Raw genomic sequence first — 27,318 nt, 5'->3', positions numbered from 1 at the left:
CTTTTAAGGGGTGGACAGGAAAAGAAGAGGGCCTGGAACAGATGGGGCAGAGGGAGTGTACCCTGGACATGCAGCATGGCAGTGCCCTGGTCCATGGCAAACATGTTAGAGCCGGTACACACGTAGGTGCCTGCGTCACTGGGCTGCACGCCCCGGATGGTTAGGATGCCGTTGAAGTCCATGGCTCGTGGGGGCAGCTTTCCATTATGTAAGCGAGTCCACACCAGTGTGTAGGCTGGAGACTAGGAGAGGCAAAAAAGGACAAATGGAACCCACAGGATGTCTTCTGTCCTCTCAACCTAGGCCTGGCACCTAAGAGATGGCACCTCCCCCCTCACCTTGCTCTTGGCCGTGCAGATGAAGGTGACGTCAGCCCCAACTCGAACACTCTGGCTTGTCTGCTCCTCCACTGTCACTGTGATAGCCTTGGTGGGTGCCTCTGAGCAACAGGCAGAGAGCTGCAGTGACCGGCAGCCCCAGCCCCAGTTCCTGATGCCAGCCCCAGACTTCAGTCCTAGATCTGGGGCCAGCCCCAGGCCCTAACCATGCCCCATACACCAGCCCCAGTTCCCACTGATAGCCTTAGCCTAGAATTAATCCCAGTCCCAAACCCCAGTCTTAGTTCCAGGCCTCACTCCAGACCCTAACCATGTCCCATACGCCAACCCGAGCCCAGTTCTAATTACAGCCCCATCCCCAGGCCCAGGCCCAAGCCCTAACCCTGTACCAAACCTTGGCCCCAGTCCAGTTCTAATTCCAGGGCTAAACTCAGCCCTAGGCCTCACCCCAATCCTGGTACAAACCCCAAATCTGATCCCAATCCCAGTCCCTGACCCAACCAAAATCCAGATGCTAACTTTAAGCTTTGAAGAGAAGACAGCTGAGCGGGGCAGCCTGGATGAAAGACCAGCCAGCAGCTATCAGAACAGGAGGGGAGGGAGGAAGCCGAGAGGGGCTGAGGGGGCTCACCGGTGACTAGCAGCTCGGCCCTGCTGGTGTTGGCATGGTAAAGGTTGCGGCAGGTACAGATGTAAACGCCTGCATCGGAAGGCTGGACGCTGGGGAAGTGGAGCTCGGAGCCTGGGGAGGTGTTGGTGGGGACACTCAGGACAGCCTTGACCAAGATCCACTCCAAAAATTCCTATCCCTCCCTCCTCAGCTCTTTCCACGTCAGACAAGGTCCTGAGGCGGGTTCCAGGGAGCTGGAGAATTGAAGCTCCCACGCCCCCTCACTGCCCACTAGGGAATCCTGGGACATTCAGTACCTTGTTGACGCTGTTGGGCAGTGCTGGGAATAGACCTGCCATCTTCTCGGGTCCAGTAGTAGTAGTAGGGGGGTGTCCCGCTGACTTGGCATCGAAGGGAATGGGAGCCACCCTGGGGCACTGTGCTCCTGGCTGGGTGCACCTGAACTACCAGCAGGGCCTGGTCTGCTAAAGAAAAGGAAGTTCAGGGGGCAACCAAGCCTGGTGATACATTCCCTACAGACACAACCACCCTGCTTTGACTTCTATCCCCAAACATGAGGCCTGTGGGACCAAGGACCCTTAGAACACAGACTGTGAGAGCTGGGAGGGCCTTTAGAACACAGGCTGTGAGAGCTGGGAGGGCCCTTAGAACACAGACTGTCAGGGATGGGAGGGCCCTTAGAACACAGGATGTCAGAGCTGGGAGGGCTCTTAGAACACAGGATGTCAGAGCTGGGAGGGCCCTTAGAACACAGGATGTCAGAGCTGGGAGGGCCCTTAGAACACAGGATGTCAGGGATGGGAGGGTCCTTAGAACACAGGATGTCAGAGCTGGGGTTCTTCCCACAGGTAAAATCTCTTTCCCAAGTCATTTTTCCTTGGATCCAAGACTCCCAACACGAACATACTAATCACTCTCCCCAGAACCCCTTCATTCCCAAGCCCCCTGCAGGTCTCCATGCACACCCATCTTCAGACCTCCACTTACCTTGAGGCTGGCAGCGGCCTCCTCGAACACTGGGGTTGCCCACATAGCCCGGGGCACACCTGCAGGAGACATACCACCCTCATCAGGCTATCCCCTAGGGTAGGGCTGGCTGGAGCCCCTGGGCTGCCTGGGGTATCAGAGTTCAGCCTCCTGCCTAGGGCTTGGCTGGGGTGACAGGGGCCTCTTTTGGGAAGAGAAGGACTTAGGGCAGAAAGTAGAACTAGCCCCAAGACTCAGCTGGGTTGGGGACTTGTTCCCACCCCACCCCCGGGCTCTTCCTAGAAACTCCCCTGTAGCTTCTCACCCCACTCTCCCTCAGGCTCTGCCTCTCCCTGACCCCTGACCCCAAGGACCCCCACCCAAGGTGGATGAAGACTTACTGTTCACAGTACTGGCCAGTATAGCCGGGCTCACAGGCTGTGCAGCGGTAGCCCCCAGACCCGAGGCTCTCACACGTCCGGGAAAACCTGTAGCCCAGGGAACCAGAAGTCAGACATGTGGGCCTCCCTTCTCCTCTTGGGCACTGCTCTCGTTTTCCCCTTCCTGAATGACTCCCGTCCCCTGGGGCCAGTCCCCCCACCCCCTCCCTTCTCCTAGGTGCCAGTCACCCAGGCCTTGCCCACCCATGGGTGTCCACTTGTCAGAGGGGACGCCTATTTGGCTTTGGATTGGGGCAGCAGGCCACCATGAGAGGTGATTTGCCGCATCCCTGGGCATGGGGAAAGGCCGACCTACATGTTTTCAGGGTTGGTCAGGGGGCAGGCACAGGGCTGGCAGTCCTCAGGAGTCCCTGCAGTGGCATCTCCATAGTAGCCGGAGGCGCAGTGTTCACAGAATTCACCAGCCGTGTGGTGCAGGCATTGCTGAGGAGTCAGGGGTGTCATGCTCTGGCTCAGCTGCCCCTCATCTCCCCTGTCCCCACTGAGCCCTGCCCAGCGGGCACTCATGGGCCTCTCCCATACTCCAAAACTAGCCGGTGCATCACCACATGGATCTCCACCCCCTCAGTGACTCTGCACCCAACCCTTGAGCTTACTCACTGATGCTACAGTGTCTCCCCATTAGCCCTCACTTCACAATGAGTCACCTGCTAAGTTTGCCCTGATCCAAACCCCAAAGTGAGTCTTAAGCACTCATCCCCTCTGCTCAGTCTCCATAGGCACCCTGACCCTGTGATGACTCCCCACCCCAGAGCTCCTCCAGGGATGTCCCTGCGCGCAGAACCCCCAGACTGACCACTTACTCATCACTGACACACTCAGCTGACAGCCTGCCCAGGTGGTGCCCACCACTCTCCATAAGGCTCTTCCCCTCATCACACAGACACACACACAGGTCCCCTTCAAACGCATCCCCCTTCCCATCCCCCAGCTGCTAGCCCCCATCCCTCACCGAGCAGACCCCAGTCTCTGGGTGGCAGGTCTCTGAGTGGCCATTGCATTCACAAAGCTCACAGTGGCCCAAGTAAAGGCCAGTCCCTGTTCGTGTGTAGCCAGAGGCACAGTCCTGGAAAAGGAGAAAGGAAGGTCAGGGTTCAGCACCCACAAGGAGGCTCTGGGGCTGGGGAAGAATCAGGAGTGTCCAGCCCAGAGACACTGCCATCTTTACTTGGATCTGTGGAAAAATCATGGGTTTTGGGGGGCTCTCCACTCAAGGGAGCTAGCCCAAAGTCAGTAAGGTTGGAGCTCCCACTCTAAATAGAGGCAATAGAGATCAGAACCACAACCACCTAAAAGCTTGCTCATTTTGATATGGACCACCCTCAAATCATGCCAACCAATGGATCTGAATGTTACTGGCCAATTAGCTTGGGTCAAGGTGCAGTGACCCACCTCTGTCTGAGAGAGGATAAAATCCTTGGGGAGAAGAAGGTCACACACTCTTTCTCCCTCGAACTCTCTTGGCTGGGACGCTAAAGGGGGCAGCCATGCGTCCCCCCTGGGTCTCTTCTCCATCCTAGGTAATGTAGGGCTTCTGACCTTTTGGAGTCATGTGCTCTTTTTTTCCCTAACATTTAATATGATTTCATAAATGCTTAATGCCAAAGACTGGTGCTAAAGCCTCTAATTTATAAGTAGCAATATATTAGAAAACCCAGCTAAGTTCCCTAAAACCTAGAACAGAGATAGGCACCCTCAATATATTTCAAACACCACAGATCTCATGTGGGAACTTCAAAATCAACATGGCGACTGTTTTCTTAAAAGGATTATAAAAACCACAGTGCTGAGATGTCAGAGCAGGGATGGCCCTTAGAACACAGGATGTCAGAGTTGGGAGGGCCTTAGAACACATAAGGTCAGAGCTGGGAGGGCCCTTAGAACACAGGATGTCAGAGCTGGGAGGGCCCTTAGAACACAGGATGTCAGAGCTGGGAGGGCCCTTAGAACACAGGATGTCAGAGTTGGGAGGGCCTTAGAACACATAAGGTCAGAGCTGGGAGGGCCCTTAGAACACAGGATGTCAGAGCCGGGAGGGCCCTTAGAACATAGGATGGCAGGGCTGGGAGGGACTTCAGTACAAAGAGCTGAGATGGGGCTTTAGAACACTGAATGGTAAAACAAAGAATGTCAGATCTAGGGGACATTAGAACAGAATGCCAAAGCTGGAAGCCTTTGCCTGTCGAGCTTGCTCCTGATTCCCTCCTGACCCTTCACTGATCCCCCTTCACACTGAACCCCCTACACTGAGGATACACAAAGGACAGTGTCTCAGATGATTAGAAATCAAGTTCAGGATGATTATTTTATAAGTGAAAAAACACCTGAGGCCTAGAGACAAGTGACTTGCCCAAGATCATACAGCAAGTTAGTAACCAAAGTAAGACCAGAAAACGTGTCTCCTGACTCTCAGACATTCCTGAAAGAAGGCTGCAGGGCTTTCTCTCTCACCTGGCAGGAGAGACCCCGGTAGCCAGGTGGGCAGCGGCATTCTTCCACTTCCAGGGCACGGGGTCCAGCTGTGGGGCCAGGCAGGGCTCTCTCCATGCTGACGGCACCGATGCTGGCTGCCAGAGGGACTGAGGAGAAGGTGGCACGGACCAGGATCTCATCCAGATCGGCCAGCACCATCAGCAAATGCTCTCGAGTGGCTGGCTGCCCATCTAACCTCCGCCAGAATTGCTGGTTTGGGGGAAGAGGGATGGTGAGCGGAGTTAATGAAGGCCCTGCACCCTGCTTCTGTAACCCCCCCTTCACTGCCCCCCGCCTTAATCTGACCCTTGTCTCCCTTGGCCAAGCAGAGACAAATCTTAGATGATCAGGGCATGATTAGGTTAGGACGGCAGCTGGGTTGTGCCTGACCCTATGGAGGAGTGGGGCCAAAGCGGGAAACCCATCGGGGTTAGGTTGAGCTTTAGGGTCAGTCGGGCCTCTTGCTTGGGTCAGAACCAGGGTCTGAGTGGGTGTCATGGTTCAGGCCAGACTTGGGATCAGAGCTGGGGACACGGTCGTGAGGATGCAGTCAGAGCTAACACCATGGTTGGGCTCATTGTCAGTCTTGCTGCTGGGGTCAGAACCAAGGGCAGGCAGGGTCATGACCCCTTTGTACCTCTCTGAATACGATTTCGAAGCTCTTCCTTTCTCGGCCTTGCAGGTCTGGCTGGGTGGCCACCAGAGTGATGTCATTCCCCTGTGGACAGACGGTGAGATAAGAAGAAGAATCCGGCAGGAGTCTATGGTACTGGAGGGTCGCAAAGCTTCTCCATATCCCCTGTCTTTTTTTGTTCCTAAGAGGCTCTTGGGCAAGCATGGCTCTTCTCATTTTACAAATGAAAAAACGGAGGCACAGAAAATGGAAAAGACTTGCCCAGGGTCACACATGGAAAGAAATGTCAGAGCTGGGAGCTTGTGCCTCCCAGACCAGCACGCTAGAAGACAGGAGAAGAGGCTCTCAGTGGGCCCACTGACACTGGCTGCTTTCCCCCAAAGAGAGGACAGCAGGGATCTCTGCCCATAGCCGGCCAAAGAGGCAGCAAGACCCAGAAGTCCTTTTTTTTTTTTTTTTTTAGTGAGGCAATTGGGGTTAAGTGACTTGCCCAGGGTCACACAGCTAGCAAGTGCTAAGTGTCTGAGGCTGGATTTGAACTCAGGTCCTCTTGAATCCAGGGCTGGTGCTCTATCCACTGTGCCACCCTAGCTGCCCCCAGAAGTCCATTCTATAGACACACTGGGATGAAGATTAGTGAGCTAGGCAGGTGCTAGAAGAGGTTCTGGCAGAGCCCCTCCGCCCCCTTTCCTCGCAGACACCCCTCCCCCTCCCCACGATCCCTACCAGGCTTGCCCACCCCTTTCTCCCATGGCCTCACTCCAGGGAGGGCTCACCGTGATCTGCACATCAGGATCGGAGAGGGGGCTGCCCTGTGCTCCAGCTGTGTAGGAGAGAATGTATCGGAGCTTCCCACCATAGGCGTCCACCTGCAGGAAACCAAGCCCGGGGTGTCACCAGCCCTGCTTGGCTCCTCTGCCTCCTCTGTCCCCACCCTCCCACCCCAACTCTGGCTTCTCAGGCAGGGAGAACCGACTAAGGGCTCTTTAAGCTCCTTTTCTTCCTCCAGCGAGGCTGAATCCTGAGGCAGGGTTGGTGCCAGAGGACACAGGCTGGATCTCACCTCCTCAGGAAATTCCGTTTTGGAGATTAGCCCAAGGTAACCTTGGGGTCAACCTTCCCCCATCCATCCATGACCCCAATACTATTTTTTTTTGGTGGGGCAATGAGGTTTAAGTGACTTGCCCAGGGTCACACAGCTAGTAAGTGTTAAGTGTCTAAAGCCTGTTTTGAACTCAGGTCCTCCTGAATCCAGGGATGGTGCTTTGTCCACTGCGCCACCTAGCTGCCCCCCAATACGATTAATCTTAGCTTTCTTAACACCCTCTTTAGAGCCTCCTGTGATCCTCCCAGCCAGAAAGGAAGGTCCTTTCCATAGTCCCCCAGCCAAATGAAAATGCATGCTCCCAATAATTCACATTTATATAAGCTAATCTTACTTGATCACTTTATTAGCCACCTACTATGCTTGGGAGCTACAGACTAGTTATTATGAAATTGTATTCTTTTAAAAAATCTAGCACATTTAGAATACACTCTTTGTGGCTGTGTCGTCTCCCTTCTGCTCAACTGTAAGCTCCATTAAGTCAGAATCTTATCTTCATTATTTCTGTATTTTTCTCAGCTCTGTGTTCTCCATGTTTTTAAAAAACTGAACTCTTAATTTCATCAGTTGCAGGGGCCTCTCTAATATCCTCTCTACCAATGCAGTCTGCCCCTTCTCTAATTTTCAGTCACAATGCCTGAGGCACTGAGAAGATCAGTGACCTAGCCAAGGTCACCCAGCCAGGCTATGTCAGAGGGAGGATTTGAACCCATGTCTTCCTAACTCTGAAGCTACCTCTCTATCCACTAAGTCACACTGTCCCCCTCTCTCTGTGCACAGAAGGCATTTTATGAATGGCTTCTGAATAAACAAATGCCTCTAGGATGTCACCACAATCTGCTTCTGCAGATCCTCACCCCTTCCTTGTCCACATCTTTCTCATCTTCCCCTTCCACCACCTCCTCTGAGCTCCTCAGCCTGGGAGGCCCTTTCCCAGATGTATGGGAGCTCCTATTGGCCTGTCTGGTCTGGCCCACTCCCTGGCTCTTCAAGCACACACATGCTGGCCCGGATGGTTCAATCCAATCCAATATGTAAAATAGCGGGGCGGGGAGGCTTGGGTTGTCTGATCTCCCCAAGGCCTCCTTCCCCCTCCCCCTCCCCCCAGCTCTAAATCTCCAATTCTCATTCAAATGTTCAGGAAGGAGTCATTAATGCTGGCCAGCTGCACAGAGCAAGGACTGGTGGGAAGCTGGGTAGGAGTGGGGGGATCTGCTGTGAGGTGTGGGGGAGGGAGAGAGTCACAGTATATATCTAAGCCAATGTCCCTGCCCTCTTGGAAGTCTCACTCCTAGGAGCATACACAGAACACTGAGCGACAAACCCTTGGCCCTCCATTTGATAAGCACTCTGAGGCCAGGAGCCCAGCCTCACTTATGCCTGTCAAACCCATGGCACCAAGTGCTGGGCCTTGCATACAATAGAGACTTAATAAAGAAATGCTTGATGATAATGACTTTTTTTTTTCAGGGCAATGAGGGTTAAGTGACTTGCCCAAGGTCACCCAGCTAGTAAGTATCAAGTGTCTGAGGCCAAATTTGAACTCAGGTCCTCCTGACTCCAGGGCTGGTGCTTTATCCACTGTGCCACCTAGCTGCCCCCAATATTTTTTTTTTGGATGGTGCCCTGACCCCAGCAAGGGCTCCCCTCCATCCCTGCCGCCATTTGTCATTGTGTCCCATGGTATCTTGGTTCCCCAGCCCTCAGGAGCCACAGACCCCCAACTTCTACAGCTAACCAAGCCCAACAGGGCTTCTCTCCTACTCCGTCAGCCCCTGGCCCTGATGCTGTAACCTAAGTACAGTCACTGGATGCAGGGTCTGGGTGCTGCCTGTGATGGGAAGAGGTGCCCAGTGGTCCCATTGACACTGATGAGGCTCCCCAAGCCCACTTCTTGTGTACCAGCCCTCTGTTCCCAGAGGGGAGGCCAGAACAATTTTCTCCCAATGGCTACTTTGTTGGGGTCTGCCTAGGACCCCTTCAAGGCACTGGCTCTCATGGGGCCAGAGCCCTTTTCAGAAACGCAGCTTTGATTTAATGGTGAATTTGGGTGTTTAAGCTAGGTCAGGTATAGGCTGCTGGCAACAGTGAAGAGATGCCAAAGGAGCCATATCATGAGGTCTCTGGGAGCTAGCCAGCAAATGATGATAGAGTAAGAAGAGACTAAACCAGGGAGGACGTATGAACGCCCAGGCTCTCCTCTCGGCTGCTTATTGTATTGCCCTCCCAGGGTCCGGAGCCCTTCCATCATGCACAGTCTGGCCTCCTGTCAAGGAGCTCCATCCCTCTCCCTGTCCCCCCCCCCCCCGCCCCATTACCTTGTCCCCTAAGAAGATTCTAGGCAGCTGCCAATAATAGACTCTTTCAGGAAGTTGAGAGAAGGCCTTGTAGGCAAGAGAAAACTAGGACGGAAGGTGAAAAGACAGTGAAAAGAGGAGGAAGGAAGGGAAGAAGATGGGACAGGGTCATTACTGGATTTAGGGGGAGACTGAGAGCCCCAAAAGGCAGGCAGAGGAGTTATTATCCCAGTGGGCTCCCCAGGGACAAAGGTTAGAGAGAGTTAGTGGAGATCATCTCTGAGACCCCAAGGAATGGGAAGAGCTGAAAAGGTGTCCCAGGGCAACTGGGCTAGGGGCTGCTCACTAGGCAACCCTGTCTCAGCCCAGGAAGGAGGTGGGATGGGAGGCAGAGAGCCAGGAGGTGTCTCAGACTATGCTGGTAGAGATCATCCAGCCTGGAGGGCTGGTAATATGGTAATATGGGGAGAAGCAGGGCTGAACAGAGTCCCTTGGGATACAGTTTGGGTCTAATGCTCGCCACCTACCTGAGAGCCAGCTGGCCTGGCAGCGGTGCCAGAACCAGGGGCTGCAGGGGAAGAAAGGGAAGCCACCTGAGAGGAGGAGGAAGAGGAGAAGGAAGAAGAAGAGGAAGAGGGAGGAACTGCCTTTAGGGAGGCCGCAGACCGAGGGTGGGGGGCCCCTGCACGGCCTGGGCCGTGGGGTGGGGGCGGAGCAGCAAAGCTAGAGAGCAGCTGCCAGATCTCTGCATCCATCCGTCTTTGGGCCTCATCCACCTGAATGCAGGTGGGGAGGGAAGGAGAAGAGGGAGGGAGAAGGAACAGGAAGGAGCATGGCCAGCACAGAGGGGATGGGAAAGGAAAGGAGGGAAAGGAGGGAGGAAGGAAGAAGGGAAGAAGGAAGGAAGGAGGGAGGGATGAAGGAAAGGAGGAAGGAAGAGTGGAAGGAAGGAGGAAAGAAGGAGAGAAGGAAGGAGAGATGAAGGAAAGGAGGAAGGAAGGAAGGAAGGAAGGAAGGAAGGAAGGAAGGAAGGAAGGAAAGAAGGAGGAAAGAAGGAAGGAAGGAGGAAAGAAGGAAGGAGGGATGAAGGAAAGGAGGAAGAAAGGAAGGAAGGAAGAAAGAAGAAAGGAAGGAGGAAGGAAGGAAGGAAGGAAGGAAGGAAGGAAGGAAATGGAGGGAAAGAAAACAAAAGAAATGGAAGATTGCAAGAATCAGCAAGACTTAGAAGCTCCTTTTTCACTCCCAGCCCCACATCTGTGGATCTACCCAGGTTCTCCTTTTATGCTCCCTCCAATGCCAAGCCTCAAGGTTGCCCAAAGGGTTACCAGGGGCAGGACTACCCATGGTACCTCCACAGGGGACACAGAGGCTCCAAGACCTCTGTCTGTTCCTATTCCTCACCCCCTGGGGATGTGAATGCCTTGATCTTAGAGGGCAGGTGTTGCCAAATGGAAAGGGGGATTGGTGACCATCCAAGGAAGACATGGGCATTGCTTAATGGGTAGAAAAAGATAACTGGATGGGCACAGGAGAAGGGCTTCAAATATGGGGAGGGGATGGGCCCAGAACTTGCTTTCCCTGGTCCTAACAGCCTTCCTGCTCTGGGATATATTCCAAGGGGGGTGGCATGAGTGGTCAGCCAATGATGGCATGAGCCAATGCTAGAATGGGAAAAGTAGGCATGGACTATACCTATGCCCTCAGTTCCAGAAGCACTTGCTTTGGCTCTAGTCTTTGGCCTTCTCATTAGGGTCCTGAGCATTGCCAGGCACAATGGTTACCTGGGGTGCCCGGGCTGCCCGGCCCCTGCCCATGGGGGGCCCCAGGATCTTCCCAGTTGTCACAGCCTCCCGCAGCTGCTCCTCTGAGAAGGATGTGCGGTTCTGATAGAACGGACGGTGGGTCAGATCTCCCCAAACAGAGCCCTGGCACCAGAACCCTTGGGCAGTGCCAACCCTCCCTTAGGTGCCTGCCAGTGGGAAGGCCCCAATCCGTATCATACCATGAGTCACAGTTTCTCATTTCTGAGCTTGGCACATGGAAAGTTAGCTCCAGGTGACTGGAGGGTCAGTGCCAGTGACCTAGTAATGTGGGGTGACACTAAGGTTACCTCCTTCTGCCAACCCATGGTTGGTGCTGGAGCCCAAACCACAAAGTAGTTACAGGAAGGTTGTGGGAATATTCTTCCCACGGCGTGGCCTGTGGGGCCCCTGCCTGACTACAAGCCCGGATGTAATGGATAAGCAACATTTTATCCCCAGGGTGTCACTCTGCCCCCATCATGGGCATAAAATCCCATACTGCTTTGGGTCTGTGCTGCATTCGGGGCTGAGGAGGACAGCTGGCACCCCAACTGCACACTATGAATGTGCAACACCACACTCTACATGCCATACCTGATGTGCCCGCCGTAGTCTGGCAAAGTAAGCTTCCCTCTGGCAGCACAGGGTACCAGGAGAAAGAGAGAAATAGGAGAGGTCCCGGAGATCACAGGAGACAGATATGAAGGACAGAATGAAAATAAGGGATAGAGAGAGACAGAGAGAGACGAAGGATGGAGATGAAGGAGCGCAAAGCAGAGACCAGGGGACAGAGGGAGGACAGGCAGAGGTGAAGAAAGGGTTGGCATCGAAGGACACGGGGCAGGGGAGACAGAAATATGGAGAGGGGATGGGAATGGAAGGAGACAAAAGGACAAATAGATAGAGGGACGAATAAATGTAGCATTGCAGAGCCAAGGGCCCGAATGACGGGTTCCCTTGGCCTAGTGGTGACATTAACATGGCCAGCCCACTGGGAGCAAGAAGGTTGAGAAGCCAGTTATGGTGTCAGGGCTGGAGAAAGCTACAAGTCCCAGAGCTTTACACCACCAGGAGGCGTGATCTCCCCTTTGTTGCTCTCCTGACTCAGTTTCCATCCCACCAATGTGCACAACTGGCTGGGCACTGCCCTTACCCAGCCTGGGTGACAGCTCCTTAGACACAGGCGATGCCAGCCCTAACATGGCAACTCAAAGACAAAGCCTTCCTATTTCATCATCTGCCTCCTCTATCACGTCCATCACTGCCATCATCATCGTCATTATCTTCACCTTCATCATCACCCTTAGCATGATCGTCACAAGCCATTCTGAGTGCGGGGAGACGGGCCGGCCCCCGCTGCCCACCCCTGTGCCCTTACACCCTGTACCTTGTCTCCCTGGTAAAGCTCGGGGAGCTGCCAGTAGAATGACTCATGGCCCAGTTGGGCAAAGTTGCTGAAGGAGAGCTGGCTGCCATCGGGCATTGGCTCCACTGTGAAGCCTCCTGCCACACGGCTGCTTCGCTGCCGATTCACCAGTGTGAAACCTTGGAAGTCACCAGGAGCAAAGCGGCTTGAGATCTAGTGGGAGAAAGAGTAGGATGGTGTCATCTTGGGCACTGGAGAGGGGCACCAAAGAGAGTGTGGGGATGGGCATTAGGGTGGGCACTGAGAAGGCTGTGGCAATGGGCATTGGGGTGGGAACTAAGAAGACTTTTGGGACAATGGGTATTGGGTAGATACTGGGGTGGGCACTGAGAAGGTCTGAGGCTAGGCACTGAGAAGACTATGGCAATGGGCATTGGGGTGGGCACTGAGAAGGCTGTGGCAATGGGCATTGGGGTGGGCACTGAGAAGGCTGTGGCAATGGGCATTGGGGTAGACACTAAGAAGACTTTTGGGACAGTGGACGGTGGAGACAATGTTGTGGTTCCTCCAGGAACAAGGGGCAGCTCTGGAGGAGCCCTGGGCGTAGGTAACAGAGGGAAGGGCTGGGGACAGGCCTCTGAGGAGTCCATACCAGGTGGCGGGTGTAGGAGGAGCTGACACACTGCTGGGTGACGCCCATACAGAAGCAGGGCAGGCAGCCTTCGGGGTTGGTAGCGCTCAGGTAGAAGTGATGAGGACGGCAATAGCTGCAGGTGGGGCCCTCCACCTTGGACTGAAGGGAAGGATAGGGCAGACACAGACAGACAAGGTGAGCTGTCTTCTTTGGTTCAACCTCCCACCCCAGCAGCTCCTGTGCTTCCTCTATCGCAATTTTTTACCCAGTGTTGTTCCCTCCACTCCCTCTAGGACTGAGCCAGGGTCCTGGGGTGTGGGGGGCAGCTTACAAGTTTAAAAAGCTCCCTCAGGGATTATGGGAATTCTGAGAAGGCTCTGGGACTGTTAGAGTAACAGTGGCCCAAATTTCTGTAGCAAATAGAGATTTACAGAGGACTCTCTTCATTCAGGTGAAGAAGGTGGCATCATTCCCATTTTACAGATGAGAAAACTGAGGTCTAGGAAATTAAATGACTTGTCTAAGGTCACACAGCCTGTAGTCAGGACTCCAACCTGGGTCTTCAGACCCCACATTCAGTGGTCTTTTTTTGTTAATTAAAATTTTCTTTTTTATTATGAACTTAACATTCATAACAAGCACAAATATTTCAGGATATAAAGAAGAATAGAAAAGAGGATGGTGTATGAAATAGTTACATGCAGTTTGGTTTGGGGGGGGTGGGACACCAAAATGGAGAGGCAGCTGGCCTTAGACTTGGGAAGATCTGGGTTCGAATGCTATCTCTGATACATCTGGCTCTTTGACCCTGGGCTAATCCCATAACTTTTGATCTTTTTGTTTTCCTCTATTTGTTTTTAAATGTTTTATGGATGCAGGCTTCTAACTTTTTCTGCGCATTATTACCACCAGTCCCCAGCTCCCTGCTCCCTGCTCCCTGCTCTCTGCCCCCTGACCCCTGCCCCAAACAGAACGTAGAATCAAGCCCCTGGCTCTCCTTCCACCCCACCTCACCGCTTACCTTGCAACGACACTCCCCTGTGACTTCACACTGGGTGCTGATGCTACCCTCTGGGTCACATCTGCAGCCATAAGGGCCAGGGTGGGCGCTGGGGAGGGGACGAGGGAGAGGGCCAGGGCCGGGGCCGGGGCCGTCACCTACACAGGGAGATGGAAGGGAAAGTTGTTGTTTTCCCCTCTGCTCCAAACCCCCCCCCCCCACTCCTTCCACTGTGGACAGAGTGCAGGGCCCTGCTGGGCAGTTCCCCCACCTCCTCCCCCACCTTTTCAGTCCCACCAGTCCCCACTCACTTCGGCAGGACTGGCCTAGGCTGGGGTTGCCATAGTAACCAGGAGCACACCTGGGGAAGACAGTTGACTCATTAGCCAAGAACATTACATACAGCCCAGCTTCAAAATGCTTCTGGTCTCTCTACCAGAGCACTTTCTCCATCTGTGATTTCACGGGGTCAGGGGTGTGCTGGAGCCAGCTCAAACCAGCTCAAACAAGAGAGCCGATAATTAAATTTTCAGTGCTAGCATTTATGCCTTAGAAATCAGAAAATGCTTGATTTATCGACAAAGAAAATGTGATTAATACAGACTAAAGCTAAAAGTATCCCTTGCTCACATTCTGCTCCCCTGACTCCAGAACCAGTTGCTAAACATTTTTTAGCATACTCCTTCATGGGGGCCTCACAAGATAGGTAATACAAGAATGATTATCCCCACTGTACAGAAGAAACTGAGGATATAACCTTTCCTAGGATCACACAGTGAACCCAGATTCTAATCCAGTTCTCCTGTGGCAAGCCCAGTGAGTGTTCCATTATATGACATGACCTCCACAGAACCATGGGCTAAAAGATTCCTTAGAAATCATCTAATCAGGGCAGAGGGGAGGGAGGGGATTTGGAACTCAAAAATTATTTTAAAAAAAGAATGCTAAAATTGTTGATACATGAGGGGCAGCTAGGTGGCGCAGTGGATAAAGCACTGGCCCTGGATTCAGGAGGACCTGAGTTCAAATGTGACCTCAGACACTTGACACTTACTACCTGTGTGACCTTGGGCAAGTCACTTAACCCCAATTGCCTCACCAAAAAAAAAAATGTTTATACATGTAATGGAGAAAAAAATAAAATACAAACATTCTTAAAAAACTCATTTAATCCCACTCCTCTCATTTTACAGGTGAAAAACTTGAGGGTCCTATAGTATTGTGTGCCTCAAGATCAAGCATGTAAAAACTGACAGAAGCAGGACCAAGACCTAGTTCAATTGTCAATGGAAGCCTGCTCTCTGTCCACCCATTAGTTCAAGTCTATAGAACGGACCTGAAAGCTGCCGCACCCCCCGCCCCCACTGGCCCCTGGGAGGCAGTGTGGCCTGGCTCTGGGCAGAAGGACCTAAGGCCAGTCTCCCCTCTAAGGCTTACTCCCTGTGAGAGCCCCGACAAATCACTTAAATTCTCCAAAATCTCAGGGTTTTTTTCATCTGGAAAATGAGGACCTGTGTGGTTGGTACCGTCTTGTAACAGGTCCCTGCTCCTGTGATCTGCTGAGGGATGCCCCCTTCTCCCACTCTGTTCTTGCCTCCCCCTCACCCAAGGACATACCTCTCGCAGTGGCGGCCACTGTGCGCTGGGGAGCAGGCATCACAGGTGGGGCTGCCGTCAGTGTCCAGGAAACAAGTGTGGATCCCCCTGTGGTTTGAGGAGAGTGAGCTGAGATGGAGATGGGTCAGGGCTGGGAGCTGAAGTGGGGAGGGGGGGGAAGGGAGGACTCTCAGGAAGTAGAGAGGTCAGCCTTGGAAAGAATGCTGGGATCTAGAATGTTAGCGCTGGACAGAGCCTGTGAGCACAGGCTGTTACAAATGGTCAGTACAAAATGGTAGAATGGAGGAGGAAAGGTTAGGAGCTGAAAGGAGGCTTCTGGGTTATCTGAGCCAGCCGAGACTTGAACCCAGATCTGACTCCAAATCTAGTCACTTCTATATCATGCTGGAAAGTGTTGGAAGGAGATGAAAGAAAGGCAAGGATATTGAAACAAAGAGAAAGATCTAGGCCCAAGGCATGGGTGCTGCTGTGAAAGGCCCCAAGGGAAACTCAGACTTACTGGTTGTTAGAGGGCAACCCGTGGCAGGGGCATGGCTGGCAGTCTTCAGGGGAACCTCTCTGGGCATCGCCATAGTATCCGGCCTGGCAGCGTTCACACTTGGCACCCTCCGTGTTGTGTTGGCAGCCCTAGAGTGGAGTAGGTTGAGACCTTGGGTTCCTCTGGGTCAGTGGGGAAGCCTGGCCAGTTCTCCCCATTATCCTCCCCACTCTGTCCTCTCCATCCCAAGCAGGGCTCATTCCCAAACAAGGTGTCATGGGGATTAGAGGCCCAGGAGGCCTTGGCCCATCTACAAGCCCTGGCAGAGGCATCGTCGGTCAGGGGCCACTGCCGGGCAAGAGTCTCACCTGGCAAGCCCCGGTCTCTGGGTCACATATCACTGAGTGTCCGTGGCAGCTGCAGGGTTCACAAGTGCCCAGGTAGAGGCCGCTGGAAGTCCGAGTGTATCCCACATCACAGTACTGAGAGGAGAAGGAAGGTCAGGGTGGGGCTGGGGACAGGTGAACAAGAGCTCCTCCCCCCAGGGCAGAACTTCTTCCCTGGGCTCCGCTGTTGGCTGGACTGCCCATCTCTAGGAGCCACACGTTGGGGAGAGGGGATTAAGTTCCCCATGGGGCAACAAACCAAGGAAGGCCAGGAGAGCTCTTGGGGGCAAGAGATTTAGGACTGAAAGGGAAAGGGAAGGTATCCACCTCCTCATTTTACAGAGGGGGAAACTGAGGCACAGAGCAACTTGCCAGGGGTCACACAGGCAGTAACTGCAAATCTGGGATTATAACCCAAAGGGGAGTGCGGGGACGGGCTGGGGGTGGAGACAGATGTCAGGGCTCACCTGGCAGGATGGGCCTTGGTAGCCCGGTGGGCAGACACACTGCTCCACCTCCACAGCCTGCTCCAGCCCCGTGACCTGGGGCACCGCCACATCCATGCGAAGTCCAGAGAGCCTGATGGGGCAGGGAGGGGGGCAGGGGCTTCAGAGATCATGGAATCCACCTCCCACCCCCCTCACTTTGGAGATCTGGAGACTTAAGCACAAGCTTGTACTGCTGAGAAAGGAGCAGAGCAAAGAGAGGAGCCCAGAGCCCCCAACCATTCCAAATCTAAGCTCTTTTCCCTACACCCCAAATGGTGGAGGCTCGCCCACCATCCTCCAGCCGCCTCCAACCTCACTCTTGGTCACAGAGTCAGAGAATTCAGAGGCCGAAGGAACCTAGAGTCCAATCTGCTCAAGCTGCAGGCAGGGTCACATGGCAAGCTTGTGTAAGAGGCAGGATGGGAAGCCAGGCCCCCTGACTTCCAGTCTAGGGCTCTCTGAAGGACAGGAGGTCCACCTCTCACTATTGCTCCCCAACCTCACTCTGGTGTTCATTTCCCCCTGCCCTCTGCACACTGACCCCAGGAACCACCCAGCTCACGACCTAGATCCCCTGAGCACCTGCCATTGACCCAGGTTCCCTGTGGCTTGTTCCCCAGGCCAGGTGCAAACCAGCGGCCAGGTACCTGCTCTCTGCTTGGCCCTCAGCGAAGGATGCTCGGATCATGATGACATCAATGCCCGCGAGGGCCATGAGCAGGTGTTCGCGAGTGGCTGGCTGCCCGTCTGCCCTGCGCCAGGCATGCTGTCAACAACATACACAAATCCTGATGGTTCCCCAGGAAGGCCCAGCTGTGCAAGACTAACCTGCACTCATCCCTTTGAGGAGGGCTGCTCATGCTGGAGAGACACTGAGTGAGGAGGAAGACACCGGGGCTGCTGACCCAGGAAAGACCCAGGGAAACACACCTCGACCTCCTCCCATCCAGGGCCTTTCCTAGAGATTGGGGAGGGGTTGGGGCTCACCTCTCGGAAGGGCACAGAGAAGATGCTGGCCTGGCTTGGCACAGGTTCCCACTGGGCGTGGTGCTCTAGGGAGATGCCATTGCCTTGAACCAGAACTAGTGGCTGCCCGTGCAGGGATGGTGAGCCTGGCTGTGGCCGCTGGGTTATAGTGAAGTGCAGCTCTCCTCCATAGGAGGTCACCTGGGGAATGGAAGAAAATTCTAGATTACATGCTGGTCAACTCCAAGGACACATGCTGGAAAAGAAACCTCATCTAGCTCAGACATTTTCTGTTCTAAGGGCCCTCCCAGCTCTGACATCCTGTGTTCTAAGGGCCCTCCCACCTCTGACATTCTAGGTTCTAAGGGTCCTCTCAGCTCTGACATCCTGTGTTCTAAGGGCCCTCCCAGCTCTGACATCCTGTGTTCTAAGGGCCCTCCCACCTCTGACATTCTAGGTTCTAAGGGTCCTCTCAGCTCTGACATCCTGTGTTCTAAGGGCCCTCCCAGCTCTGACATCCTATGTTCTAAGGGCCCTCCCAGCTCTGACATTCTGTGTTCTCAGGGCCCTCCCAGCTCTCAGCTGTTCTGTGTTCCACACTGGTGAGTTCTATTTCCCTGGTAAAATTCCCCAGACATTGATCAGGTGCCCACAGGCTAGGGCAGAGTACAGTGTAGAGAAGATGCTTCCCGAGCTGTCATTTTATCTCCCCAGCATCCCTCCAATCCAGTCCCCCTGAGATGCCACCACCCTTGTACCTCCCCTCAGAACCAAGACAGCAGCTTCCTAAGGAGTCTTCCTGCTCTTGTTCTTTTCCTCCTCTAAGAGCATCCTTCATTTGATTACCACAAACAACTTCCTCCTGCACAGGCAGCCCAGGAGCCCTAATCTGTTCCAAATTCTCCCCAGCTGCCTCCTGGGTAAAGCCCAAACTTCTCTCCCTGGTACTGGAATCCCTCCCCAAGCTCATAGCTTTCCAATCTGCTCTTGTACATACATTTCCCTCCACAAATCTGGCCCAAATGGACACTCTTTGGTCCCTGAACATGCCTGATCTCTATGACATTCAGGCCTCGGCTCAAGCTTTTTCCAATTCCTGGAATGCCTTCCCTCTCTCTTTCTGTTGAATTCCCACTCATCCTTTTTTTTTTTCCTTCCTCTGTTTTAAATCCAAGCTTTTGTTTTGAAGTTTTATTGCTGCCTACTGATTTATATCACAGTTGTTTCTGCAGATCCCTCTTTTGCTTAACTCTAGTGAAATAGAATGAGAAACCAATCAAAACAGGGACAACATCTGACATACTCCATATGTCTCCAATGAAAGGAGGAGGGTAATTTCCTTCTCTCTCCTTGTCCCCCTGGCCCCTCGTCCACTCACCTTGTCTCCTTGAAATCTCGAGGGGAGGTTCCAGAAGTAGGGGCCAGGGAGCAGGCTGTGGAAGTTAGAGAAAGCCAGCTCCCCGGGCGCTGGGGAAGAGATGCCCTCGCTTGTGCTGTGAGTGCCTGCTGCATTGGACAGGCTGAACTGGCTGTGATCGCCTGCCTGAGAGGCCCCATGCACCTGTGGAGGAAGGGGAGGAGAAAGCGTGGGCCTGGGAATAGGGAGGTGGGAGGCCCCCTGTCTGCCCCAGGCCCCCTGCCCAGTTGGGGTCCATCCCTGTAGCTGGGGGAGGACCTTCGAAAGTCTGAGCTCGCCCAGTGCCCATGGTTACCCCCCAAGGCACAAAAAGGCGTCACTGCCTCAGTTTGTCTTATGATGTTTCAAGCATCTACCTGTGATCACCCCCTTCGTGCCTTGTAAGTTAGTTTAACGAATCACAGGGACTGAAAAAAAAATAGCTATCTATCCCAGGAGTGCAGCCCACAGGGACTTGACTAGGTCGGTTATCAGTTTATACAATCTGTCCCCAGACCCAGACTTGAAGCTTTTCCAGTAAATGGAATATGCCAGGGCTTTTGAGGGCCCAGAGTCATCTCCCCCGTACCTGGTCCCGGCTCCAGGAGGAGCTGGTGCAGAAGCGGCTCACGCCCATGCAGAAGCACTTGAGGCATCCGTCTGGGTTCTTGGAGCTCAAGTGGAAGGTGCCGTCCGAACACTCATTGCACAGGCGGCCCACCACGTTTGGCTACAATGAAAGTGGCCCATCGTCAGCTCAGATGGGGTCCTCAGCCCCAGTGGGGCCCCCAGGGGCATGGAGGCAGGCTGGCAGATGCCAGGGAGGAGGCCAGTCCTTGGCCTTTCTAGAAGGTTTCTCATGCTATGATGCCTTGGGCCCAGAGCTATCGGTGTGTGCACTGGCGGCGGGGAGCACGAGGAAGGAGGAGGGATGCTAAGGACCATGGGGGCACTCAGAGAAGGGCTAATGCAACCCCCTTGTTTTACATATGGAGAAACTGAGGCCAAGAGAAGGGAGGTGACTTGCTCAAAGTTAAATAAGTGGTATGAATTCTATTAATGTTTTCCCCTTTCAGAAAAATGATCTTCCATTTCCTCTCTCTCTGTCACGTATGTGCTGAATTATCCACCTGTGGCCTCCTTCATTACATGTGCTCCTGAGGGCCAGAACTGCTTTTGTCTTTCTTTGTGTCTGTAGTACTTAGCATATAGTAAGCACTTAATAAATGCTTGCTGATTGACTGACTGACTGAAGAATATCAGATTCAGCAACAATTTTTTTTTTTTAACAGAAAAAGGATATAACCAGAAGGAGTATTGGACTTGGGGCTCAGGAGACCTGGGTTCAAATTCTGTCTTCAAGGCCAATTATCCAAGTTCTTTCTCTTTTCTAAGCCTCAGTTTCATCATCCATCAAGTGGGAATAATAGTATACTGCTGCTCTCATTCGATGGTTGTGAAGAAAACTCTCTGGCAGGGATATCCTGGGCAATGCTCACCTAGTAATGTGTAGTGCCTTGACCCCTGCCCAGTGCCTGACATACCTTGCAGAGGCAGGATTCTCCAGAGGTGCCAGTGCTCCCCCGCTCATCACAGCGCACAATTGCCTGGTCTGGAGAATAAGGGAGATGGAGGATGTGTTGGTAGGACCCAGGCAGGGACAGTGTACACAGTGATGGTAGCAAGAAGGGCCCATGACAAGAAAGGGCATTAGCAGCACTCAGAGGGTCATGGGATAGCTGGTTGTGGTGAGTAAGGGAGGCAGCCTTAGGGAACTTGTATTATTGTTATTGTTTGTCCTTTGTTCTCAAAGAGGACCATGACATTGGGGTAATGTTATAACTTGAAATGAATGGATTTAAGTGAGGCGGGGCTGTGCAAAGTCACCAGTTTCACCCTCTCCTCCAGAGCCATCTGGGTCCAGTGGCAAGATATACATCAGGATGACTGGAGATGGCCCAGATGTTTTGTTTTGTTTTTGGTGGGGCAATGAGGGTTAAGTGACTTGCCCAGGGTCACGCAGTTAGTAAGTGTCAAGTGTCTGAGGCCTCATTTGAATTCAGGTCCTCCTGAATCCAGGGTCGGTGCTTTATCCACTGTACCACCTAGCTGCCCTAGGCCCAGATGTTTTAAGAAATTGGGGTTAAGTGACTTCCCCAGGGTCACACAGCTAGTAAGTGTCTGAGGTGAAATCCTAGGGAAGGGGCACCAATGAAAGCTGAGATTGGGAGACCCCACTAGACACTGGGGCTGCCAGGTAAGAGTATTCAGGGTATTCACAAGGCCCAGTGGGAGTAGGGGTCAGTGAAAGGGGGCTGGGGAGAATCACTGGCGGGCTTTACTCACTGGTGATTGGTTTGCATTTGCCATTAGGTTGAATAGGGTTGCCTTCATAGCCAGGGGCGCAGCTAAGGAGAAAGAAACCAGTGTCAGTCAGAGTTCCTCATGCCTTATTGGGGTGCCTCATGATCCCCACTTTGCCTTTGACTGTGCCAGCCAGACCTTGCCTTCCACATCCTGCCCTCACCTCTCACAACGGCGTCCGGTGTACCCGGGGGCACAGGCGTCACATGTGGCTTGGCCATCCGTGTCCAAGAAACAGGTATCTGAGAACCTGTTGGCATCAAACAGGAGTTGGCATGGGCACCAAGTACATTAGGAACAAAGATATAGGGGGAAGGCATGGTAGGCAGGCAGGCGGTACGGTGGGCACTGGCCATGGGCACGGTGTAGCCAGGGGCCGAACTATGGTGAATCCAGGCCCAGAGAAGGGGCCAATACAAGCAGTGGCCACCGCCCATGCCCAGGGTCAGATGTACTCACTATCCCCTAGGACACTGACCTTCGAGAGGCATCGATGTAGGGGCAGGGGCAGGGCCGGCAGGCAGTGGGGGTGCCGCGGGTGGCATCGCCAAAGAAGCCTGGCTTGCACTTGTTACACTGAGGTCCCTCCGTGTTATGCTGGCAATTCTAGGATAGCAGTGGAAAGACAGGCTCAGAACTCAGGCTCCCAAACGCTCCCAGAGAACAATCAGAGGCTCCCCAGGCCGGAGAGGTGCCAGTCCGATCACCCACCAGTGCACAAAGCCATCCTGAATCAGCTTGAATACTTCCAGGGATGGGGAACTCATTGCTTCCCAGTTCTACTATGGGATAGCTGGGATTGTGCTAAGGTTCTTTCTACTGAGTCAAAGTCTCTTCCTCTCTGGGGGGGGACAAGCCCTGCCTATCATGAAGCCCAGTCCTACTTCTCCCTCCTGGGCCCACGTGGAATGTGTTTTCTTGCTGTGTTCCGTGATAGCCCTCAGGCCTTCCTAAATGTGGCACCCCACACTGAACCATAGAGCCAGGCAGGGGCTGGACAGGGTCAGACCATCGCCTTCCAGGTGCCATCCCTGAGGGGCAGCAGGCTCTGGCCGGTCCACAGGTCCCACTCACCAGACAGTGGCCGTACACAGGATCACAGGAGCTGGCGTGGCCGTGGCAGTTACACCCGGAGCATGTGCCCAGGTAAGGCCCATTGGGCACTCGGGTGAAGTGGGTGTCACAAGTCTCGCAGGACAGGCCTGAATAGCCGATGGGACACCTGGGCAGTGAGAGACAAAGCATGGCATCATAGGTTTGGGGATGAAAGGGACTATCTCATCCAACCTCTTCTTCCCAGTAGAGGACTGATGACTCGAGATAGCATGGCATGGTACCCAGACGGCACAGCTTCAAGTCAGGAAGAAGACCTGGGTTCAACTCTCCCTCTGCATGGCCCTGGGCAAATGACTTATCTACCAAGTCACAGACAGGGAGGGCTGAGTTCTGTGTTGGTGGAGGGGAGTTCCCACACCAAGATTTCCCTACATAGAAGAAATCTCAGACCATGCACATAGCAGGGCAATGCCAATTCATATTTCTATAATTCTTTTTTTTTTTTTTTTGGTGAGGCAATTGGGGTTAAGTGACTTGCCCAGGGTCACACACAACTAGTAAGTGTCAAGTGTTTGAGGCCGGATTTGAACTCAGGTCCTCCTGACTTCAGGGCTGGTGTTCTATCCACTGCACCACCTAACTGCCCTTATTTCTATAATTCTTTTGTTGTTCTGTTTTTCTGGAGGCAATTAGGGTTAAATGACTTGCCCAGGGTCACACAGCTAGTACATGTCTGAGGCTGGATTTGAACACAGGTCCTCCTGACCCTAGGGCCTGGGCTCTATCCATTGTGCCATCCAGCTCCTCTTCTATAATAATTCTTTTTCTTTTTTTTTTTTTGGCTAGGTAGGTTTTTATTTTGGAAAAGCTATGCAGAAAAAAACCCACCAAAACAACCAACAAAATGTTGCTGTGAAAAGAGAAAAATAAATTTGAACCCTTAAAAAAATACTTCAAGCCAACAAACCAGCTTTGAATGGGGAGGCAGCCCAGGCTGGGGAGGAACAGAAAACCTGAGACGTTCTAGAATTCTTTACTGTTACAAAAAGCACATTCCTCACAAGAGCAGGTTCCTAGGATTTGCGGCCAAAAGAGCTTTGAAATTATCTGGTCCTAGGGGCAGCTAGGTGGCACAGAGGATAGAGCACCGGCCCTGGATTCAGGAGGACCTGAGTTCAAATCCGGCCTCAGACACTTGACACTTACAAGCTGTGTGACCCTGGGCAAGTCACTTAACCCCAATTGCCTCACCAAAAAAAAAAAAAAAAAAAAAAAAAAAAAGAAATCATCTGGTCCTAAGGTAACCAAAGCCTAGAGAGGTGAACTGACCTACTCAAGGTCACACAGGGTTTAAGTGGGAGAGTCACATTTTGAACCCAGGCCTTCTCCATTTAAATCCAAGGCTCTTAGGAGCAGAGGAGATTCCCCACCCATGGAGGCTCCAAGGGTGTCAGCCTTCCCCTCCTCCCAGCCCCAGGGCATCACCTGCACTCCTCCACGCTGTGGACACGCCCGTGGGGAGTAGGGCTGATGGCAGTGGTGTCCATGGCAATGTCACTCAGTCCCACGCTGGCCATTTTGTTGTTGTACACGGTTTGGATAAGCAGGCCCTCCAGGCTCTGCAGGGTCTGCAGCAGCTCAGCCCTTGACACTGGCCGACCTGAGTCATGGACCCAGTGTTCCTGTAATCAGGGAAGGAGGGGCCCAGTGAGCTTCCTGGAGCCCCCTGGCCTCTCTTCCAGACCCCTTGTCTCCCTTCTCCCTGATCCTTCTCCTTCCCTTCCACGCTCTGCCCTCCCCCGTGCCCTTTCCCATGTCCAAGTGGGGCTAGCTGGACATTTCTCCTATTTCCGACAAGATGCCTGAGGTATAAACAATGACGTTCTAATCCTAACATTCAAGGCCCCAATCCCCTTGGGGAGAATCTCCCAGGTCACCTATGTCTCACAAACACCCACATAGGTACAGATCTGGAGTTAGAAGGGACCTCAGAGGCCGTCAGGCCCAGCCTTTTACAAAAGGAGAAACTGAGGCTGCTCCCTGCTCGTCTCTCCCATTAGAAGGTCAGGAGCCGTCCCGTTTGTCTTTGCATCTCTGGGACCTAGTGTGGTTGGCGGTACATGGCAGGATCTTAATCTACTTGCTGATGGACCAGCTGATGCTATTTTCACTCTGGTCAAACTAGACTAGCCTCCGTCTGTCTCCTGTTCCTCTCTTCTCCTTGCTTCTCCTTTCCCCTAGGCTTGGCCTGGATTCCCTCCAAGGTCCCTTCTTTCCTTCAAGGCCCGAGGCAGGGGCCCACCTCCTCCAAGAAGCCTTCCCTGACTGGCTTTCCCCCCACTCCTCGCTAGTAATAGCTATTTTCGTGTTGGGTCCTTCTCCCTGGAGGACAAGTCTAGGTTGGTATTCCCGGCGTGGCGTGAGGGGCCTGGCTCATAACAGGTATGCCAGGACTTGCTCACTTCCACTGGACATTTCAAAATAGGTCTTATCATCCCCGTTTTATAGGTGAGGAGCCTGGGGCCCAGAGAGGGGAGGTTACACAGCTCCTCTGTGGTACTGTCAGGACTAGAACCCAGACCTCAGAGGATTCCTTCTCGCACCCTGAAGTTGCTTGTGCTCTCTCTACCCAGCCTGCTCCTGAACCCCACAAGCCATCACTCACCTCAGTGAACTGGATCTGACGCTGGTTCAGGACACCAGGATGGGTGGGCGTGTGGCCCCTCGAGAAGAGGCGGTGTCCACCCCCCACAAGCATCACGTCGGCCTTCTGCACAGGCTCCAAGAACCCCCGAGACACCTCATAGCGTATCTTGTAGCGGAGGGATCCACCATAGGAGTCCACCTGCCCAGATGAATAAAGAAAGCTAGCCACAGGTCTCACCCCTCTCTCATGTGGCCGGCCCCTGCCCAAGGATATGCAGGACTGTGCTGCAATGGGGCTCTCAGAAGTGCCGACCCCTCATTCCTCCACTGGGGCAGTGCCCAACCTCACCTCTCTGTGCCCCCAACTCTGACTCTGCCCTCTGCCCTCCTGAGTGCTCTGATTCCCAACCCCCAGGGTCTACCTGCCTACCCTCTGTCTTAAGGGGCCTATGGGCATGGGCAGCCATATGTTTCAGAGGACAGCCCTAGAATCAACAGAATGTAAGCTCCCTGAGGACAGGGGCCACCTTTCCTTTTTTTTTATTTTTTGGCAGGGCAATGAGGGTTAAGTGACTTGCCCAGGGTCACACAACAGCTAGTAAATGTCAAGTTTCTGAGGCAGCATTTGAACTCAAGTCCTCCTGAATCTAGGTCTGGTGCTTTATCCACTGAGTCACCTAGCTGCCTCTGGTTGCCTTTACTTTTGTCTTATGCCTGTCAAACAGCAAGTGCTTAATAAATACTTATAGAATTGAATTAGAACTGGAAAGGATCTTAGAGATCAGGGGACTCAGGCCCCTAAATTTATTCCATTTTTTTGTTATTAAATGCCTTTTTTGGGGGGGCAGCTAGGTGGCACAGTGGATGAAGTACTGGCCCTGGATTCAGGAGTACCTGAGTTCAAATCCAGCCTCAGACACTTGACACTTACTAGCTGTGTGACCCTGGGCAAGTCACTTAACCCCCATTGCCCCACAAAAAAACCCCAAAAAACAAATAAATGCCTTTTTTGTTGTTGTTGATATCTTTTGTTTCTGTCACCTTCATTTCCAAATATATCCCTCCCCCACCATCTAGATACCCCATGAAGCAAAGATAAAAAGGAAAGAAGTGGGGGAGGGAAGAGGTTTAGCACAACCAACCACACATCCCTTGTGTCTATCAGTGTATGTGCTATTCCATCCCCGGGGCCCCTCACTTTGTAAGGAAAGGAGGACAGCCTATTCTTAACTGCTCTCTGGTAACCCACTTTATTGTACAAAGGAGGAAAGAAATGGCTGCAAAGACTGGATGAGTTGCCCCCAGTCACATCTGAATCAGTCATGCCTCTAGCACAAGCGCCCCCCCCAACCCCCCCCAGGTCTGGTCCCACTAGTCCTTCTGATTAGCCACAGTCAATCCCTCTCTGCCTCTTCAGGCCAGAGATCGCCCTATTCCTTCCCAGTGGGAAGGACACACGGAGGCCGCAGGTAGAGTGAGCGACACATATTCCCACCCCTCCCACCCGTACCCCAAGAAGGGGGGTGGCCTGGTCCCCTCACCTTGTTGCCAAGGAACTGCTGGGGCAGCGCCCAGAAGGAATCAAGGATGAGGAAGCGGCGAGACAGGTCGACCAGCTGAAACTCCTGCTGCTGGGGGTCTACCTGAAGCTGGGTGGAGGACAGGGGCGGCATGCCGGGCTGGGCGGGTGTCGTCACGTTCACCCCTGGGAAGGAGAGGAGATGCTGTGAGGGCTCAGGGCTCCGCGACCCTCTCCTCCGGCTGCCACACTGGACACCAAAGTGCATCCCCTTCCCCATCTCTGGGGGCTCCACTTCCTCCCAGATCAACCATAAAAGCCTCTGTTTGGCATTTAAAGCCCCTCACCACGGAGCCTTCCTCCCTTTCCCATCTTCTCATGGCTGTAGCTCCCAGCTACCCTGTCCGACGCTGGGTCTTTCCCCTGACTGTCCCCCTTCCCTGGGATGTTCTCTCTCTTCTCTCTGCCCCTCAAGACTCAGCTAAGTCCTGCTCTGTGCAGGAGGCCTTTCCCGGGGTCCCCTCGCCTTCCGCCATAACTGCTGCCTTCCCTTCTGAGGCCAGCTGTCATTTACCCCATGCTTTTTTTGGGTGTGTGTAGCAATTTGTACGCCACCTTCCCCATTAGAAGAGGATTCCCCCTTAAAGGCAGAGACCTTGCTTTTGCCTTTCTTTGAATCCTCAGCTGGGGGCCTGG

General features: G+C 53.4%; 1 protein-coding gene across 1 annotated transcript in view; it reads right to left on the bottom strand.

Moving 5' to 3' along the window:
* Positions 1 to 27,318, bottom strand: part of HSPG2 (heparan sulfate proteoglycan 2) — a 164,218-nt gene that overhangs the window by 52,696 nt on the left and 84,204 nt on the right. The window contains exons 14-44 of the mRNA XM_043994717.1: positions 26,645 to 26,808; positions 25,123 to 25,302; positions 23,943 to 24,139; positions 22,476 to 22,623; positions 21,880 to 22,007; positions 21,565 to 21,651; positions 21,384 to 21,445; positions 20,582 to 20,649; positions 19,627 to 19,767; positions 19,020 to 19,202; positions 17,663 to 17,842; positions 17,323 to 17,441; positions 16,655 to 16,766; positions 16,170 to 16,283; positions 15,823 to 15,950; positions 15,324 to 15,410; positions 14,018 to 14,067; positions 13,728 to 13,864; positions 12,725 to 12,865; positions 12,094 to 12,285; positions 6,279 to 6,371; positions 5,506 to 5,586; positions 4,848 to 5,078; positions 3,349 to 3,462; positions 2,692 to 2,819; positions 2,337 to 2,423; positions 1,957 to 2,015; positions 1,266 to 1,433; positions 970 to 1,080; positions 339 to 439; positions 62 to 242 (exon numbers count right to left, since the gene is read on the bottom strand). Of these exons, the coding sequence (XP_043850652.1) occupies positions 62 to 242; positions 339 to 439; positions 970 to 1,080; positions 1,266 to 1,433; positions 1,957 to 2,015; positions 2,337 to 2,423; positions 2,692 to 2,819; positions 3,349 to 3,462; positions 4,848 to 5,078; positions 5,506 to 5,586; positions 6,279 to 6,371; positions 12,094 to 12,285; positions 12,725 to 12,865; positions 13,728 to 13,864; positions 14,018 to 14,067; positions 15,324 to 15,410; positions 15,823 to 15,950; positions 16,170 to 16,283; positions 16,655 to 16,766; positions 17,323 to 17,441; positions 17,663 to 17,842; positions 19,020 to 19,202; positions 19,627 to 19,767; positions 20,582 to 20,649; positions 21,384 to 21,445; positions 21,565 to 21,651; positions 21,880 to 22,007; positions 22,476 to 22,623; positions 23,943 to 24,139; positions 25,123 to 25,302; positions 26,645 to 26,808 (3,972 nt within the window). The remainder of the gene's footprint in view (positions 1 to 61; positions 243 to 338; positions 440 to 969; positions 1,081 to 1,265; positions 1,434 to 1,956; positions 2,016 to 2,336; positions 2,424 to 2,691; positions 2,820 to 3,348; positions 3,463 to 4,847; positions 5,079 to 5,505; positions 5,587 to 6,278; positions 6,372 to 12,093; positions 12,286 to 12,724; positions 12,866 to 13,727; positions 13,865 to 14,017; positions 14,068 to 15,323; positions 15,411 to 15,822; positions 15,951 to 16,169; positions 16,284 to 16,654; positions 16,767 to 17,322; positions 17,442 to 17,662; positions 17,843 to 19,019; positions 19,203 to 19,626; positions 19,768 to 20,581; positions 20,650 to 21,383; positions 21,446 to 21,564; positions 21,652 to 21,879; positions 22,008 to 22,475; positions 22,624 to 23,942; positions 24,140 to 25,122; positions 25,303 to 26,644; positions 26,809 to 27,318) is intronic.

This window comes from Dromiciops gliroides, chromosome 3 (assembly GCF_019393635.1).
Source record: "Dromiciops gliroides isolate mDroGli1 chromosome 3, mDroGli1.pri, whole genome shotgun sequence".
In the NCBI taxonomy this organism is placed as follows: Eukaryota; Metazoa; Chordata; class Mammalia; order Microbiotheria; family Microbiotheriidae; genus Dromiciops; species Dromiciops gliroides.
This window is presented reverse-complemented; position numbering and strand designations above follow the sequence as displayed.